Source organism: Bufo bufo, chromosome 1 (genome assembly GCF_905171765.1).
Source record: "Bufo bufo chromosome 1, aBufBuf1.1, whole genome shotgun sequence".
Lineage (NCBI taxonomy): Eukaryota > Metazoa > Chordata > Amphibia > Anura > Bufonidae > Bufo > Bufo bufo.
Window position 1 is genome coordinate 825,607,741 of NC_053389.1, and position 15,755 is coordinate 825,623,495.

Here is a 15,755-nt window from a genome sequence, read left to right on the forward strand (position 1 = left end):
CACACAGTTTCTATGATTTTTTACACATGTGGAGTTAAAAACTGAATATAAAAGTCTATTTGCCATTAATTGATATCCATATTCTTTGCACAGAACAAAATGATAAATGAAGCAGACAAAATTGGACTTACTTCTGAAATCCGAGTTTTCTTTTCCTGCATCCCTTCAGTTACAAGCCCTTCTTTTCTTCCAACATCTCCCCGGCAGACCGGATCCCAGCATGGGTCCCTGTACAATACAGCCCAGAGTCAGGGAAGACATTTATAAACAAGCAGAGGCTCAATAATGTCCAGAGATTTCATTACAGTCTGATTGTTTCCACATTTATATTTCTCCCAAAAGTATTCTCAATATAACAACAAAAATTACAAAATATTCAAAAGCAAATTAAGATATGTAACATATTATAGAAATACTAATCATAGCTGGTGCAGGTTATTTTGGACAAAACATTGACTTTCATTGTATATTACAGCTTAGGTCTACAGACACAGTATTCAAATTAATACCCAAATAATCCCATATTGTCACTTAAAGGGGTTGTCTCACTTTAGCCAATGGCATTTATCAGGGAGAGAAAGTTAATACAAGGCTCTTACTAATGTATTGTGATTCTCCATATTGCCTCCTTTGCAGTGGCGTACAAAGAGAAGTAAGGGCCCCATAGCAAGGATCAAACCAGGCCCCAGCACAAAGGACAAAAGGGCGTCCACCTAAACCCCTTTCAATGACCATTGGGCCATTTTTTTCCACTGCCTCATTTGCTAAAAGTTGTTCCTTTAGAGGGTGGAGTCCTGACCAAGTTTTCACCTCCAGTAGAAGAGAAGATTATCCCAACTTAGACTCTGCCCCCTCTCGCCCTGGGCCCCATAGCAGTCGCATGGTCTGCCACTTTGCTAGTTACGCCCCAGCTCCTTTACTAATTTGATTCATTTTTCTATCACATTATACACTGCTTGTTTCCTTGGTTATGACTAGAGATCCTTCTCCATACAGAATTAGAATGTCCTGCCTCCGATGAGGCGAAGTCCATTATTCATGAAGTCGCGCGAGACTTCGTTGAATAACTTTGGTAATTTTTTATTGCAGTGAAAAACCACTTCAAAACTTGGAACCGAGTTAAAAACAATGAAAAAGGACATGATAAATGGACGAATTTGATTGGCAGTTATTTCTAGACCCATCCTTCTGAGAACTCCCTCAGGCTGGTAGGCCCCCACCTAAAGTAATTTCCACCATAGTGTAGGATTTTTTTTTTACTGTCCCCAGTTTTAATAATGCCCCCTATTTTGGCCACAGCTAAAGTAATGTCTCCCACGGTGTAAACAATTTTTTTATAGTGCCCCCAGCTTTAATAATGCCCCCATGTAGGCCCCCAGCTAAAATATCATGCCTGACAGTGTAGGAACTTTTTTTTTTACTATCCCCAGCTTTAATAATTCACCCATGCTTTATATAATTCCCCCATAATGGCCCACCACATTTTTGTTGTTGATTTTACAACAAAAAAAAACTCACCTTATCCACTTGCTCGGGCGGCAGCAGTCTCTTCTCTCTTCACTGAACATTGAGTAGGACCTGCCGAAGGACCTGCGATGTGCACGATGACGTCGCTGAGCGCTCCCACGTGGTTACGTCACCACGCATATCGCAGGTCCTTCGGCAGGTCCTACTCAATGAAGAGAGAAGAGACAGCCGCAGCTCGAGCAAGTGGATGAGGTGAGTTTTTTTTTTTAACCCCTAAATGGCCGTATAGATAAAGTGTACTAATGTTTAAGGCTGTTGACGGGTGCACTCCTTTCAGTCGGCCTTTAAAAATGGTCCCTTTGATTTCAATGAGGTCCGTCTGGCTGTGGAAACGGCCAAAAATAGGATATATCCTAATTTTGGACGGACGCTATTCATGGCATTAAAAGAACGGCCATATGAATAGCCCCATAGACTTTCATTGGTGCTAAAAATGGCTTTGTGACGACCGTTACTTAAACGGCCGTCACACGGCCATTATTCACTGTCATGTGCATGAGGCCTGACTATGGTCAAGGATTATATATGTCCTTTACATCCCACTGAGTAAATGTAGTTCCTGCCCAGTCACACCATAACTTGGTCAGGTGATGCAATGCCGTCTCTGCATTCTCATGCTGTGATTGCAGCGCCAATGTCCTCCTCTGCCTCCTCATCCTCCACCTTGTCCTCAGCCTCCACTGTAGGCACAGATCACAACAGTGTCAGGTCATTTTGCACCTGGCCAGACTGGCGAACGGAGTCACACCGGGGAGGAACTGCTTCGCATCATCAACCAAGAAATCTAATGGTGGCTGTCTCCTCGCCAACTGTAGTTTGGAACCATGGTCAACCGATAACAGGGAAAACATTATATTGGTGCTGCAAGGAGAGCTGACCCACCTTTCTGCTCTAATTAGTGTAGGGACAGGACGCTTCTGCATTGAGCGACAGTGTTAGGGTTTTCATCTATGTGTTAAGTCTGTGGGTGACCTGAAGGTTTTTTTGATTGGTGCAATACACCTCCTTTGCACCAGTGAAACAGAAATACAATACTTATAGGGCTGTAATTTTGCCGCTGACTTTTAGCCATTTTTTGGGTTCAAAACTTTGCATTTACATCCATCTTACTATAATTGGATAGTTAGTTAATTAGTCTGTTAATTAGCACAATGACATGAAGCCATTTTTTGAGATTCAAACATCACATTTGCATCTGTCTAACTGTATCAGTCTGTTAATTGTGTCAGTGACATAAAGCCATTTTAGGGAGAGACACCCCTCATTTACATCCATGACACGAAATACAAAAGCTAATCTGTCTTTTTTTCTGTCGTGACATAAACACCTTTGAAACACCAAACCAAATAGAAACATCTTCCTATGGTGCACGCAGGCGACAGGACGTTCTGCATCATTTTGTAAGCCCAAATACCGCTCTAAGAAATGGTGAGGCCAGAAAAGTAGAGGCAGTAGTAGATTGGATGGCTGACAGTGCATCCAGTTCATCACATTGTCTCCCACGTGGTCCCTGCTGAAAGCACAGAGTTGGCACTGGTGGCCACAGGCATCTGTCTTCCACCTCAACCACTTGCACATCAGCCAAGCAGTGTGAGCCCCAATTCATGCAGCAGTCACATGCTTTTAGTTGACTCTGTTGGTAGAGTTTCAGTGGGCCATCCACCTAGCCCTGCCCCAGAAGTGGAAGAGATTTAGTGAACTTATGCCCAACCACTTATGTTTGGGATGAGGAATTGGGAGGACCACCGCAGCAGGTCTCTGATGATGATGATGATCATGATGATGAAACACAGGTGTCAACTGATGCAGCTTTCTGCACTGTGCAGACCGGGAAGGAGGGCAGGTGAGGAGTGGTGGAAGATAATAATCCCCACATGGAATCCAGGTCATCTAAGTGATATCTGCTGTTCGGAGGAAGCAGTGGGGAACACGCAGCACCAGCTTCAGCGCAAAAGAGGGAGCAGGGTGCAAAAGCAGAGCGGCCATCCCCTAGCCAGCACACCTGATACTGCCCAACGCGCCGAGGGACAGAAACACACCAAAGCCAGCTGAAAGGAGTTCCCTGGCGTGACAGTTCTTCAGGCAATGTGTTGAAGACAAGACATGCGTGGTTTGCACACCGTGCAGTCAGAGCCTGAAGCGAGGCATTAATGTTCTAAACCTGAGCACCACTTACATGACCAGGCATCTACCGTCACTGCAAAGCACAAGCTGCAGTGGAGTAGACACATGAGAAACCATAAAAGACCTGAGTCTCCTCCAGCTCTCTATTCTGCTGTGGTCTTGGCCTTTTCCTCTTCTCCTGGAGCTACAGAGTCATCTGGCACCGCGCAAAGAGAGTATGTGGCAGCAACACCACCACCACCAGTATCACCGAGCATTTCCATACTGTCCCATGGAGCTTTCAGCTGTCCATCCCTGCACGGCCATGTCTACTGCCTCCTCAACTTCCTACTTCACTTGGACCCCCACCTCTTGGTTCAAAATTATTATTATTTTTCATTTTTATGTATTTTATTTTATTTTTTTTATTTTTGAAACATATTTTTTTTTATTAGCATACCATAATCACATACATAGATCAGATCAGTAATGGATATTGACATGGTATTGATTTACAGTATAAATGGTGATAAACAAAGAAACCTTACAGAGGTTAAAAAAAAAAAAAATAAAGGAGGAAAAGGAGTCTTTCCTAACCAATAACAAAAAGGTTATAATATATTAAACGAGTACTAAAAGTACTTATGGTTTAGAGTGATAAGGTGAGTAGAATATGGCTCAATATTTCGATTTATGAAAGATGGATGAAGTCCATACTTCCCATATTGACCTGTGTTTGTTTAAAGAATTAAAAGCCGAGGCAGACATTCTTTCATACCAGCACTGTTCATTCATCGATTTAATGATGTCTGAAATGTGTATTGGTGCCTTTTGTTTCCATGAGGAGGCAATTTTTTCCTTACTGCGATACAAATATGAGAAACAATGGTGGCATGCAAGAAAGAGAACCCATCTATACCTATAGAGAGAAGAGGCAGGGCCGGGTCAGTGTCCATGGGGAACTGACAAAGTTGGCACAATATAAAAAATATTTGATTCCAAATTTTCTTTACATACGTACATTCCCACCACATGTGAATGTAAGTTCATCTTTTGTTTTGCATCTCCAGCACATGTTTGATGTGTCTGTAAATATCTGAGAAAGGCGGGACGGAGTGAGGTACCACCTATAAAACACCTTACGATGTGTCTCGAGGTGAGAGGTGCATTTGGAAAATTTTGGTATAGATGATAGTGCCGCTTGCCATTGGTCGGTCGTGAAGATTTGATTCAAATCACTATGCCATTTGTTTTTAATATTCTCCGTCCCATCTTTCTCCCCAACATAAATTCCTGTAGCAAAAGGAAATGCTATGTGAGTTGGAGTTGGATTTGATATCCATATAGGTAGTATTGATGGTTGGGATGTAGTTGAAAGGATAATAGGTTTGGATTTAATCAGGTGTCTTAGCTGTAGGAATATAAAGTAGTTTAGTCCTGATAGGTCAAATTTCTTGGCTAAACTGGGGAACTACTGAGAAAAATGCACCAAAAGGATATGCCACTGACTATACTAGCTGGTCATACAAGCAGATATTAAAAGCTGAGACTTTCGCCAATATATTCCTGTCAGGAAAATATCGGAGCCCTTCATGCACCACGTCACGGTCACTCACCATGGCAAAGGGTCCTACCACTACGCTAACTGTGGTGTGAACACGGTCTGAAGGTGATGTAATCCAGCTCACAGTCCAGCCTGCACACAAATGCCTAGCAGGACAGCCAGTGCAATGTGAACAAAGCAAGACTGTGAGCCCCACCCATATAAGACCATGTGATGGAGGATTCCAGGTGCAAAGGAATGTTCAATTGCCAGATGAAGGCACATTCAAGACATATAAAACAAAATCACTGTAGAATTGCAGTGGCCAATATGGCGGACTGCTCAAACCCCAAACACTGTAGCGTGTTTCTCATTGGGCGAGCAGTCCCATCGCATGTGAACCGCGCTGGCGTCCTCCTTTGTACGCATTAATTGCTCGGGATGGTCGTTTGCTGCGGTCCACATGCGGTGGGACTGCTCCCCCAATGAGAAACACGCTACAGTGTTTGGGGTTTGAGCAGTTCCGCCATATCTGCCACGATATTTCTGTGGTTCACATGCGATGGGACTGCTCGCCCAATGAGAAACACGCTACAGTGTTTGGGGTTTGAGCAGTTCCGCCATATTGGCCACTGCAATTCTACAGTGATTTTGTTTTAAACTGGGGAATTGGTGCATTTCCCTTCCACCCATATCTCTCAAACATTTGATGCCCTTAGTAGTCCACTTTGAAATGGAGAAGTGGAGGATGAACAGCTCAAAAAACAGTTATGGTTAAGTCTACTATGTCTGGTAGGGTGAAAAGGACATAAATTGATGGATCCAGCCATTGTCTGATTATAGCTTGTATTGTGGAGGATATGAAAGGGGAATTGCATAGTGGTACAAAATTGAGATGTACATTTAAGAAGTGTGACATATCTTGGTTCTTCAGCATTACCAGTTTAATTTGTACCCATTTTTTTTAGGTGTCCTTGAAACAGACTTATTTAAGGTGGGATAGGATCACTGATTTATAATTCAGTAATATGGAGGGGCAATTCACTCCTCCTCTTGTCATATGTGCAAAGAGGATATCTGTTTTAACTCTGACCCTTCTGCCATTCCAAACAAACTTTGTGATAATGGCTTGGAGGATTCTGATGTAAGAGGCTGGGACATAGATTGATACATTTCTGAAGGTATAGAGCAGGGGTCAGCAACCTTTTACACACCGAGTGCCATTTTTGAAACCATCAGACAACCGGGTGCCAGTGAACAACAGCGCTCCATAGTGTTAGTTAGATTTTCATTTTTATACAGTACAAGTACATAGTTGTACTGCTAATAGTAAGTTAAACTCACTAATTAATTAAAGGTGTTTACCTTGCCATTAGCAGCACAGCTATAAGTGAAAAAATTGAATAACTGGTGCACACACAAAACATGTTCATTTTTACATGTGCTGAAAAGTAAACAGGACTTACAGTTTTAGTGTGATCCCTGTGCTTGTATTTCACGGCTCAGTTGTGCTATGTCTGGCCTGTAGGATGTTACTTTCAGCTGCGCACACGCCTCCGAATTATCAGTTGTGAGTCGGCTTCGAGATGGACTTAACACTGTCTTCATGTGAGAAAAAATCTGTTCGCACATATATGTGGATCCAAATGCAGAGATTAATGTAAAGGCCACCTTTTTTAAACATACAAATTTTTCTGGTAAACTCTCCCAACAAGCCACAATGGATGCTGCTTGGTCAGTGTCAGGGTTTTCAAGTTTTTTGCGGAGCTCTGTGAATTTACATGTCCACAGCAAAGAGGTTTTAAACTCAATATGCTGCATTTCAAACTCATCAATCCCCATCCATTCAAAATGAGGTAAAGACAGGTCTTTCTCTTCAAAATGTTCAGGATGAATCAAAAATGAAAACAATGGGCCATTTTGCTCAAAGTCCCTAAACCTGGTGGAGAATTCAAGCTCAAGTCCTTCAACGTACTGAATGATGGCATCAGGATTGACAGCTTGTCGTGACGATAAACTCTTTAAGTGGCTGAAATAACGAAAGCTTCCAGTTTGAATATCACGAGAGAATACTTTAATTTTCTCCAGAAATGCCTTCCATGCATCAAACAAAGCTAACACAGTTTGTCCTGCGCCTTGTAATTGCCGATTGAGTGTGTTGAGATGTCTTGTAATATCTGTCAAAAACATAAGTTTTACTAGCCATTGCTCATCCTCTAGCTCTGGGTAGTGCAAACCCTTCTCTTTTAAAAATGTGTGGATCGCATCAAAACACTCCACAAACCGCTCCAAAACCTTCCCGCCGCTGAGCCATCTTACAGGGCAATGTAGAGGCAAATCTTTATAAACACTCTCCATTTCCTCCAGTAGTGTTCGAAACTGTCGGTGTATTAATGATGAGCGAGCAATAAGATAGTTAACAATTTTAACTACTGTGTTCATAACAGCACTCAAATCAGAATGAGATATTTTGGCACATAAATTTTCTTGGTGAATAATGCAATGAAATTTCATGACTGGGTGACCGATCTGACTTTCAATTAAACTCACAAACCCCTTTTGCTTCCCCTCCATAGAAGGGGCACCAACTGTTGTGATGGCAAAGATTTTCTTCATGTCTATATTTTTTTGTTAAAATGGTCAGTAAATGCTCTTGCCACATCTTCTCCTCTTGTAGTGTCATACATGGGCCTAAGGCAGAAGAGTTCCTCTCGCATTCTGTTTCCACCACAGTATCGTGCAACAACAGCTAACCGTGGGATGTCATTGATGTCAACACTTTCATCCACAGCCACACTGAACACCGGTGCATCTGTCAGTCCATCAGATTGCTGGGAACAGATATTTTCTGCCATTAGTGAAATCCTTCGTTCTACAGTTCTTGCTGAAGCTGGCAAATCTTTAATTCTTGAAATAATTGTCTCTTTGTTTGGTAACCCATCAAATAAAATGTCTGCACTGCTTAGGAAGGAATCTTTCAAGTACTCTCCATCTGTAAATGGTTTTCCATGTTTGGCAATACATTCAGAAAGTTTAAAGCTGGCTTGTGTAGCCAGAGTTCTAGTGTTGCTTAGGCCTTTAAACAAAACACTTTGCTTTTCATATTTTGCCACAGCTCTCCTGATACTTTCTGCTCTGTCTGCTTCATCTTTGAACTTTTTCTCATGCTTTGTTTCAAAGTGACGCCGCACACTCGATGTTCGGCACACAACATGTTCACAACATAGACAACATATGGCTCGATCTCCTCTCTTAACAAAACCAAAGTCATTTGTCCACGCAGTTTGAAAAGAACGACTACTGCACTTGGCTGCCATTTTTGTACTGTATTAAGGTTCTGGCAAGCTGGTTATGTCAGGACTTACGGAGCCTGGAAGAGTTAGGAAAAGATTAGGAATTGCTTTATGTGGCCCATGCTCTCTGTATACAGCCAATGTTGGTCCTCAAACCTGCACACACGCAGATCCCCACAAATGCACTGCAGTATCTTGATCCACAAATAGCTTTGATTTTATTCCTGTCCTAATATATAGGACCGGAATAAAATCAATGCTATTTGTGGCTGATACAGCTGTGCACTTGTATGAGTCTGCATGCCAGGGGAGACTTCCTCCTGTCACCCTAAGCTCAGTATAACGCGAGCTACAGCTATGTGCATGTGTTTGCTCACCTCCCGATCTACTGAGCCGACCTGTGACAGTCTCATTGTCACAGGTCGGCTAGAACTATGAGGTGAGTGAAAAGCACTCACCTCATAGTTCTCCTTTAAGGCAGTGAGAAATTCTATTCCACATTACAAAAAGACCTCAGATCAGCCCTAAACACTGCACCTTCATAAAACACAGGGTTTTTACTTACCTGATGGAGAGCTGAGACAAAAGACCGGAGGCGTGTGGGCTGTAGGCGTTCAAGCTGTAGACTTCTGACTGTAGGTTACTGGCAGGTATTTTCTTCTGGTAGACTGGAAGAAATACAAAATAATTATTACTTACAGAAAATAATTTCTAACAGGCCTACAGCATCACCAAAAGACCTCACGTCAGCCTCAAACCTTTTACCAGACCTCAGACCAGCAGCAATACACAGGAGACCTCAGAACACCACCAATGCACAGCAGACCTCAGATTAGCAGCAATGAGTGGCAGACCAACACCAATCCACATACTTCAGGCTGCAACAGCCCCAATTTTGAAATGAAAAAGAAAACAAGTATTGTAGCAGAAGTCTCCCCTGGCATGCAGACTCATACAAGTGCACAGCTATATCAGCCACAAATAGCATTGATTTTATTCCTGTCCTATATATTAGGACAGGAATAAAATCAAAGCTATTTGTGGATCAAGATACTGCAGTGCATTTGTGGGGATCTGCGTGTGTGCAGGTTTGAGGACCAACATTGGCTGTATACAGAGAGCATGGGCCACATACAGTATTCCTGAGCAGTATACGGAGAGCATGGGCCACATTGGGTAATCCTGGGCAGCATACAGACAGCATGGGGCACATTGGGTAATCCTGGGCAGCATACAGACAGCATGGGGCACATTGGGTAATCCTGGGCAGCATACAGAAAGCATGGGGCACATTAGGTAATCCTGGGCAGCATACAGACAGCATGGGGCACATAAAGTAAAACTTGGCAACATCCATACAGCATGGAACACATAAAGTAAAATTGGGCAGCATACAGACAGCAGGCAGAAAGCATGGGGCACATACCGTAAACCTGCAGGGTAATCCTTCAGCTCTCTCCACTGCGCTCTGGCTCCTGATGAAACTGGGCAGGGAGCAATTTCTGCTGCTGTACGAGGGAACCGCCAGGCACTGCAGGCGGGAGATCGGGCAGACTGCTGAGAGCCTCCTCAGCGCGCCTTTGCAAGCCAATGAAATGCGGCAATGTCAGAGGTGGGTGGGCGAATCACGTACCGTATTTTTCGCCCTATAAGAGGTTTTTGGGGAGGAAAATAAGAAAAAAAATATTTTTAACCAAAAGGTGTGCTGTGTGTTTGGTGGGTTTGGGACTAATGGTGGTCTGTGGATGGCTGACACTGTTATGGGGAGATCTGTGGATGACGGACACTGTTATGGGGGGATCTGTGGATGACGGACACTGTTATGGGGGGGATCTGTGGATGACAGACACTGTTATGGGGGGATCTGTGGATGACGGACACTGTTATGGGGGGGGATCTGTGGATGACAGACACTGTTATGGGGGGATCTGTGGATGACGGTCACTGTTATGGGGGGATCTGTGGATGACGGACACTGTTATGGGGGGGATCTGTGGATGACAGACACTGTTATGGGGGGATCTGTGGATGACGGTCACTGTTATGGGGGGGATCTGTGGATGACGGACACTGTTATGGGGGGATCTGTGGATGACGGACACTGTTATGAGGGGGATCTGTGGATGACGGACACTGTTACAGGGGGATCTGTGGCTGGCACTGTTACAGGGGGGGGATCTGTGGCTGGCACTGTTACAGGGGGGGATCTGCGGATGGCACTGTTATGGGCTGGGGAGATCTGTGGGTGGCACTGTTATATATGTGCCATCCACAGACCCCCCAGCCCATAACAGTGCCATCAACAGACCCCCTCCCAGCCCATAACAGTGCCATCCACAGCCCCCCCCCCCAGCCCATAACAGTGACATCCACAGACCCCCCCCAGCCCATAACAGTGACATCCACAGACCTCCCCCAGCCCATAACTGTGCCATCCACAGATCGCCCCCGCCTCCCCCCCGCCGCCAGTATCCAAATATAAGATGTTATATTCATTTATTGGTTATTAAACATGCCCCCTCAGTCCTATTACTACCTTACATCCTAATTAGGACCTAATCCTAATCGCTTCTGTAGAATTCAGGCGGCCGGCGCGTCTCTCACTGACGTCACTTGCCTGCGCCGCCTGCTTCATTCAGGCACATGACAAGAGTTATGCTGCCGCCCGCCTGGCCTGCCTGAATTCTACAGATGCGATTATGATGTAAGGTAGTAATAGAACTGAGGGGGCATGTTTAATAACCAATAAATGAATATGACATCTTATATTAGTATACCGGAGCGGCGGGGCTATACTACACTGACTGCACCGCCCCGCTGCTATTGCCAGCCCCCAGATCCTCCTCCCAGTCCCTCCCCGAGTCCCCGCTCGCTCCTACATCGCAGCTTGCGATGTAAAACGGCAAGCATTCGCCCCATAAGACGCAGGGGCATTTCTCCCCCATTTTGGGGGAAGAAAAAGTGCGTCTTATGGGGCGAAATTGACAGCCGCTCACACGTGCCAGCAGAGACAGACTCGCGTGCCATGCCGGGCACGCGTGCCGGGGGTTGCCGACCCCTGGTATAGAGGAATATTGGGAAGTATCATCATTTTGGTGACTGCAATTCTGCCTAACCATGAAATACTGAACATCTTAAACAAGGTTAATTTATTTTTAATCTCCTCTAGCAAGGTAAGAAAATTACATTGGAACATTGATGAAGGGGGGTACGTTAGCGTTATGCCTAAATAAGGAAGCTTATTTTTAACCCATTGGAAATGGAATTTGTATTTCAAGAAATTGAGTTCTGTTTGGCCAAGGTTCATGGGGAGTATTTGGGATTTGTTAGTGTTAACCTTGTAATATGATACTTTGCTGAATAGGTCAAGAATCTCAACAGCCGCGGTTAGGAAACAGATGGTTTTGTCAGGATAAGGATGGTGTCGTCAGCAAAAAGACCAATTTTATGTGTTGTTCCATAAATCTCAACACCAGATATGTCTGGAGAAGTTCTTATACTCTCTGCCAGGCGTTCCATGATAAGGGGGAAAATCAGGGGGGACATAGGACAACCCTGACGAGTGCCATTAGTAATGTCAAACGGCGCCGACAAGAAGCCCGAGGAATAAACTGTTGCGTTGGGTTTGGAATACAGTGCAAGGGGTGCTGTAGTGAAGCTACCTTGAAAGCCAAATTTGGCTAGAGAGGCTCTTAAGAATTCCCAATTAACTCTGTCAACCGCCTTTTCTGCATCCAAGGATAGAAGCAGAGAAGGCGCTTTGTGTTTATCAATGACAACCAGACGGTCAATGAATCTTCTTGTGCCATCTGAAGTTTGTCTATTCTTGACAAATCCTACCTAGTTATTATGCACCAAATCGGGGAGTATATCTAATAATCTGTTGGATAATAGTTTGGCGAAAATTTTTATATCTGAATTGAGAAGTGAAATAGGGCGGAAATTAGCTGGAGTGTCAGGGGTTTTGGCTGCTTTTGGTAAAGTTACTATTATGGCCGATAACATTTCTTTGGGTATGGTTTGTCCTGCAAAGAATTGCTGAAAATATTCTGTCATATGTTCTAATAGAAGTGGAGAAAAAGCTTTATAATATTCATTGGCTAACCCATCAGGGCCTGGTGATTTATTGAGTTTAAGGGATGTTAAAACTTTTTGTATTTCTTCTATTTTTAAATCTTGATTTAAGTTGAATGTCTGATAATTTGGGAGATAAATCTTGTTTAAAAAGGCGTTAATTGTCTCAGATGATGGTTGTGAGGTCAGATTGTCTTTGTTTAGATTGTATAATTTAGAGTAGTAGGATGCAAATTTGTTTGCGATATCTTGGGGATTCATAATTTTTTGTTTGTTTGCGTTGTATAGATAAGGGATTCTAGATTTGGCTGATCTAGTTTTTATTCTATTTGCTAAGGCTTTATTAGCTTTGTTACCGCTGTGGTAGAACATTGACTTAGATTTACGGAGATGAAGTTCAAACCTAGATTGCATTAAGGCGTAAAGTTCGTATCCGAGATCTTTTAATTTGAGGGAGTTTGAACCTTTGGGGGATTTTTTATTTTCGTTTTCTAAGTGTGCAATTTGGTTTGTGAGTAGTTCGGCTTTTTTAATCTTTTTTTTTTTCTTTTCAAGGGCTGAATATTTCAAGAAGAGTTCTCTCATCACTGCTTTGTGGGCACACCATATTGTTGCCATGGATATGTCTGGCGTTGAGTTAATTTCAAAATAGTCTTTTAAGGTTTTGTGGAATATGTTTAGATATTCGGGATTGTTTAAGATGGAGTTGTTCAATCTCCAAGGTGCAAAATACGGTTCAGAGAATTGTGTGTTAATGGTTATTGAGATTGGGGCATGATCTGACCAAGATATAACCCCTATGCTTGTAGAAGTAACATTTTGAAGTAGTATCTTGTCCACAAAAATCATATCTATACATGAATATGAATTATGGGGCGTGGAGAAAAAGTAAAATGTTTATCAGAGACATTTAATGTACGCCAGGAGTCAAACAGTCCTTCTTTGTGGAGAAGGTCTCTGAAAGACTGATCTTTGTCACTGCTATATGATGGGGATTTATCTAGTATGGGGTCTATAACTTTATTGTCGTCTCCACATAGCATTACTAGGCCGCATTTTAGCGGTAATATTATTTTATGGAATGGGTTAAAAAAGCGGATTTGGGACTTGTTGGGGGTGTATATAGAGGCGAGAGTATAAATCTGTTTGTCAATTGAGCAGCATTTTATGTTATTTTAAGTCATTTCCCTATTCTCAATTGTTTGTTCAGGGCAATTGTACTGCTCTTACCCCCATTTTGGTTCCTTTTCCCCTAGCCCTTTCCATGGCTTTTTTACAGCCCTTTTTTAGCCCCAAAGTTCAGGTCCCCATTGACTTCAATGGGGTTTGGTGTTCGGGATCAAGTTCGGGACCCGAACCGAACTTAGAAATAAAGATAAAGTTTGGCTAAACCTGTCGAACAAGAACATCCATGGGTATGCTCATCCTTACGCAGGACTAGAGATGAGCAAATTTTTGAAACATTCGATTTGCCGGTTTGCCAAATTTTTGGGTAAAAATTTTGTTTGATCCGAATATATTTGCAGCGAATCACGTTAAAAAACAGCTATTTACTGAATGCAGAAAGCCTTTATAGTGGTGCAGAACACTGTGCCTTGCAGTAACACGCATAGGGAGTCCGCTTTGGTAGTGAAATAACACTGTGACTCCGTTTGACATGCAGATGACAGGCGTCACTATCAGAATCACTGCACACTTCACTTATTTGGGCAGTCACGGGGCCAAAACTGACCAAATAACTCAAGTATGAACTCAGCCTTACAGGTGGATGTTATCGCCAAGAAGAAGTGCACTCCTTTTACACTGTCGTCAGCTGATTCCACATAGATGTCTACAGAACCTGTTCTATTAAACGCTTATACAAGTAGAGCCCCCCCGACAGAGTGGAGAGGGTGTCATCAGTAAGTTTGTGTTGACATCGCTGATTATTTAGCCCTTCCTCTGATCCGTCAGAACAATAACCCCCAAAACACAGATCCTGTCTGTGGAGCATCCGCCTTCACTCGGTTAGCATTTGGTCAGTAATCTATTAGTATTGCTAATGCTAATGCCAAAAAAAACAGGAGTGGATCCAAAACAGAGATGACACGTGAATGAAATATTTGCATGTCTTCTGTGTTTTGTACCCACTTATTTAAAATAAGCCTTTCTTTGTGCAGGTCTCTCAGCCGCTGTAACAGAAAGGTAAGAAGCGGTATAACATGTAGTAAACACTGCAGGGATCATGTCTAAGACATGTAAGACGTCCGGAGGCTTCCAAACATTGTGGACATGTTCCGAAATGAGAGTCGTCCATGTAGAATATAGTGCTAAATATTCGTAATCGGGAATATTCTAGATTTTTTCCATCAGTAACCTCCCTTCTTGCTTGTGGGCCAATGAGAAGGCTGCAATATCTTTGGCAGATCTTAGCATCATCCCTAGCAACCAATAGGAAAGTTGCCTACCCCTTACTATATAACAAACTCCCCAGCAGCCATTTTCGTCTGTTTTTTTTGCAGTTCTGAGAGAGAGAGCAGTGACATTGCTGTGCTCTGTGGTTTCATCTGGATCCTATTCCTTATCCAATTACATTAGATAGTTAGTTAGTTAGTTAGTTAGTTAGCTCATATATATTATACAGATAGTTAGTGGGAGATAGTCAGTGTAGGTTATATCCTGATATAGTGTAGCTGATAGGTTCCAGGGTGTTAGGTAGTGTGATAGGAATTACTTTTTTTCTGCTGTCCATATATACATGCTACAGACATAGTTCTGTGATGTCACAACAATACTTAGTGCACCAATCAGTAATATCTACTCAGACCTGATAAAATGTGAAGTTGCATATATTGCACAAAAAATATGCGCTTTATTAGTGCCGATTTTCGCAATAGCGAAAATAATGACTGGAGATCACAAATTTTAGAATTCGAAAATTTATTGCGAACATTATCCAAAAAATTCTCTAAATATCACGAAAACGAATATTGCCTATGCCGCTCATCACTATTGCTGATAAGTGGATTCTAAAGTGTCTGAAGAAATGCGAGCAAAGACATTGGAATAAATTGTTCACTTCCTCCAACGTGACCTCGTCCTTTGATTTATGAATATCATTCCATAAAGTCTTGAAGTCCTCTGCGTGGATGGGAAAAGAAATGTCCATGTGAGGTTCGACGGCCACAGAGAAAACATGTTCTGTGGCCGACACTGATACAGACACGTCATACCCA

At 42.9% G+C, this 15,755-nt stretch overlaps 1 protein-coding gene across 1 annotated transcript in view; it reads right to left on the reverse strand.

The window, feature by feature from the left end:
* Nucleotides 1-8,527: 8,527 nt before the first annotated feature.
* Nucleotides 8,528-15,755, reverse strand: part of LOC120989707 (olfactory receptor 11A1-like) — a 34,440-nt gene continuing 27,212 nt past the window's right edge. The window contains exons 3-4 of the mRNA XM_040417974.1: nucleotides 9,032-9,134; nucleotides 8,528-8,543 (exon numbers count right to left, since the gene is read on the reverse strand). Coding sequence (XP_040273908.1) covers nucleotides 8,528-8,543; nucleotides 9,032-9,134 — 119 coding nt within the window. The remainder of the gene's footprint in view (nucleotides 8,544-9,031; nucleotides 9,135-15,755) is intronic.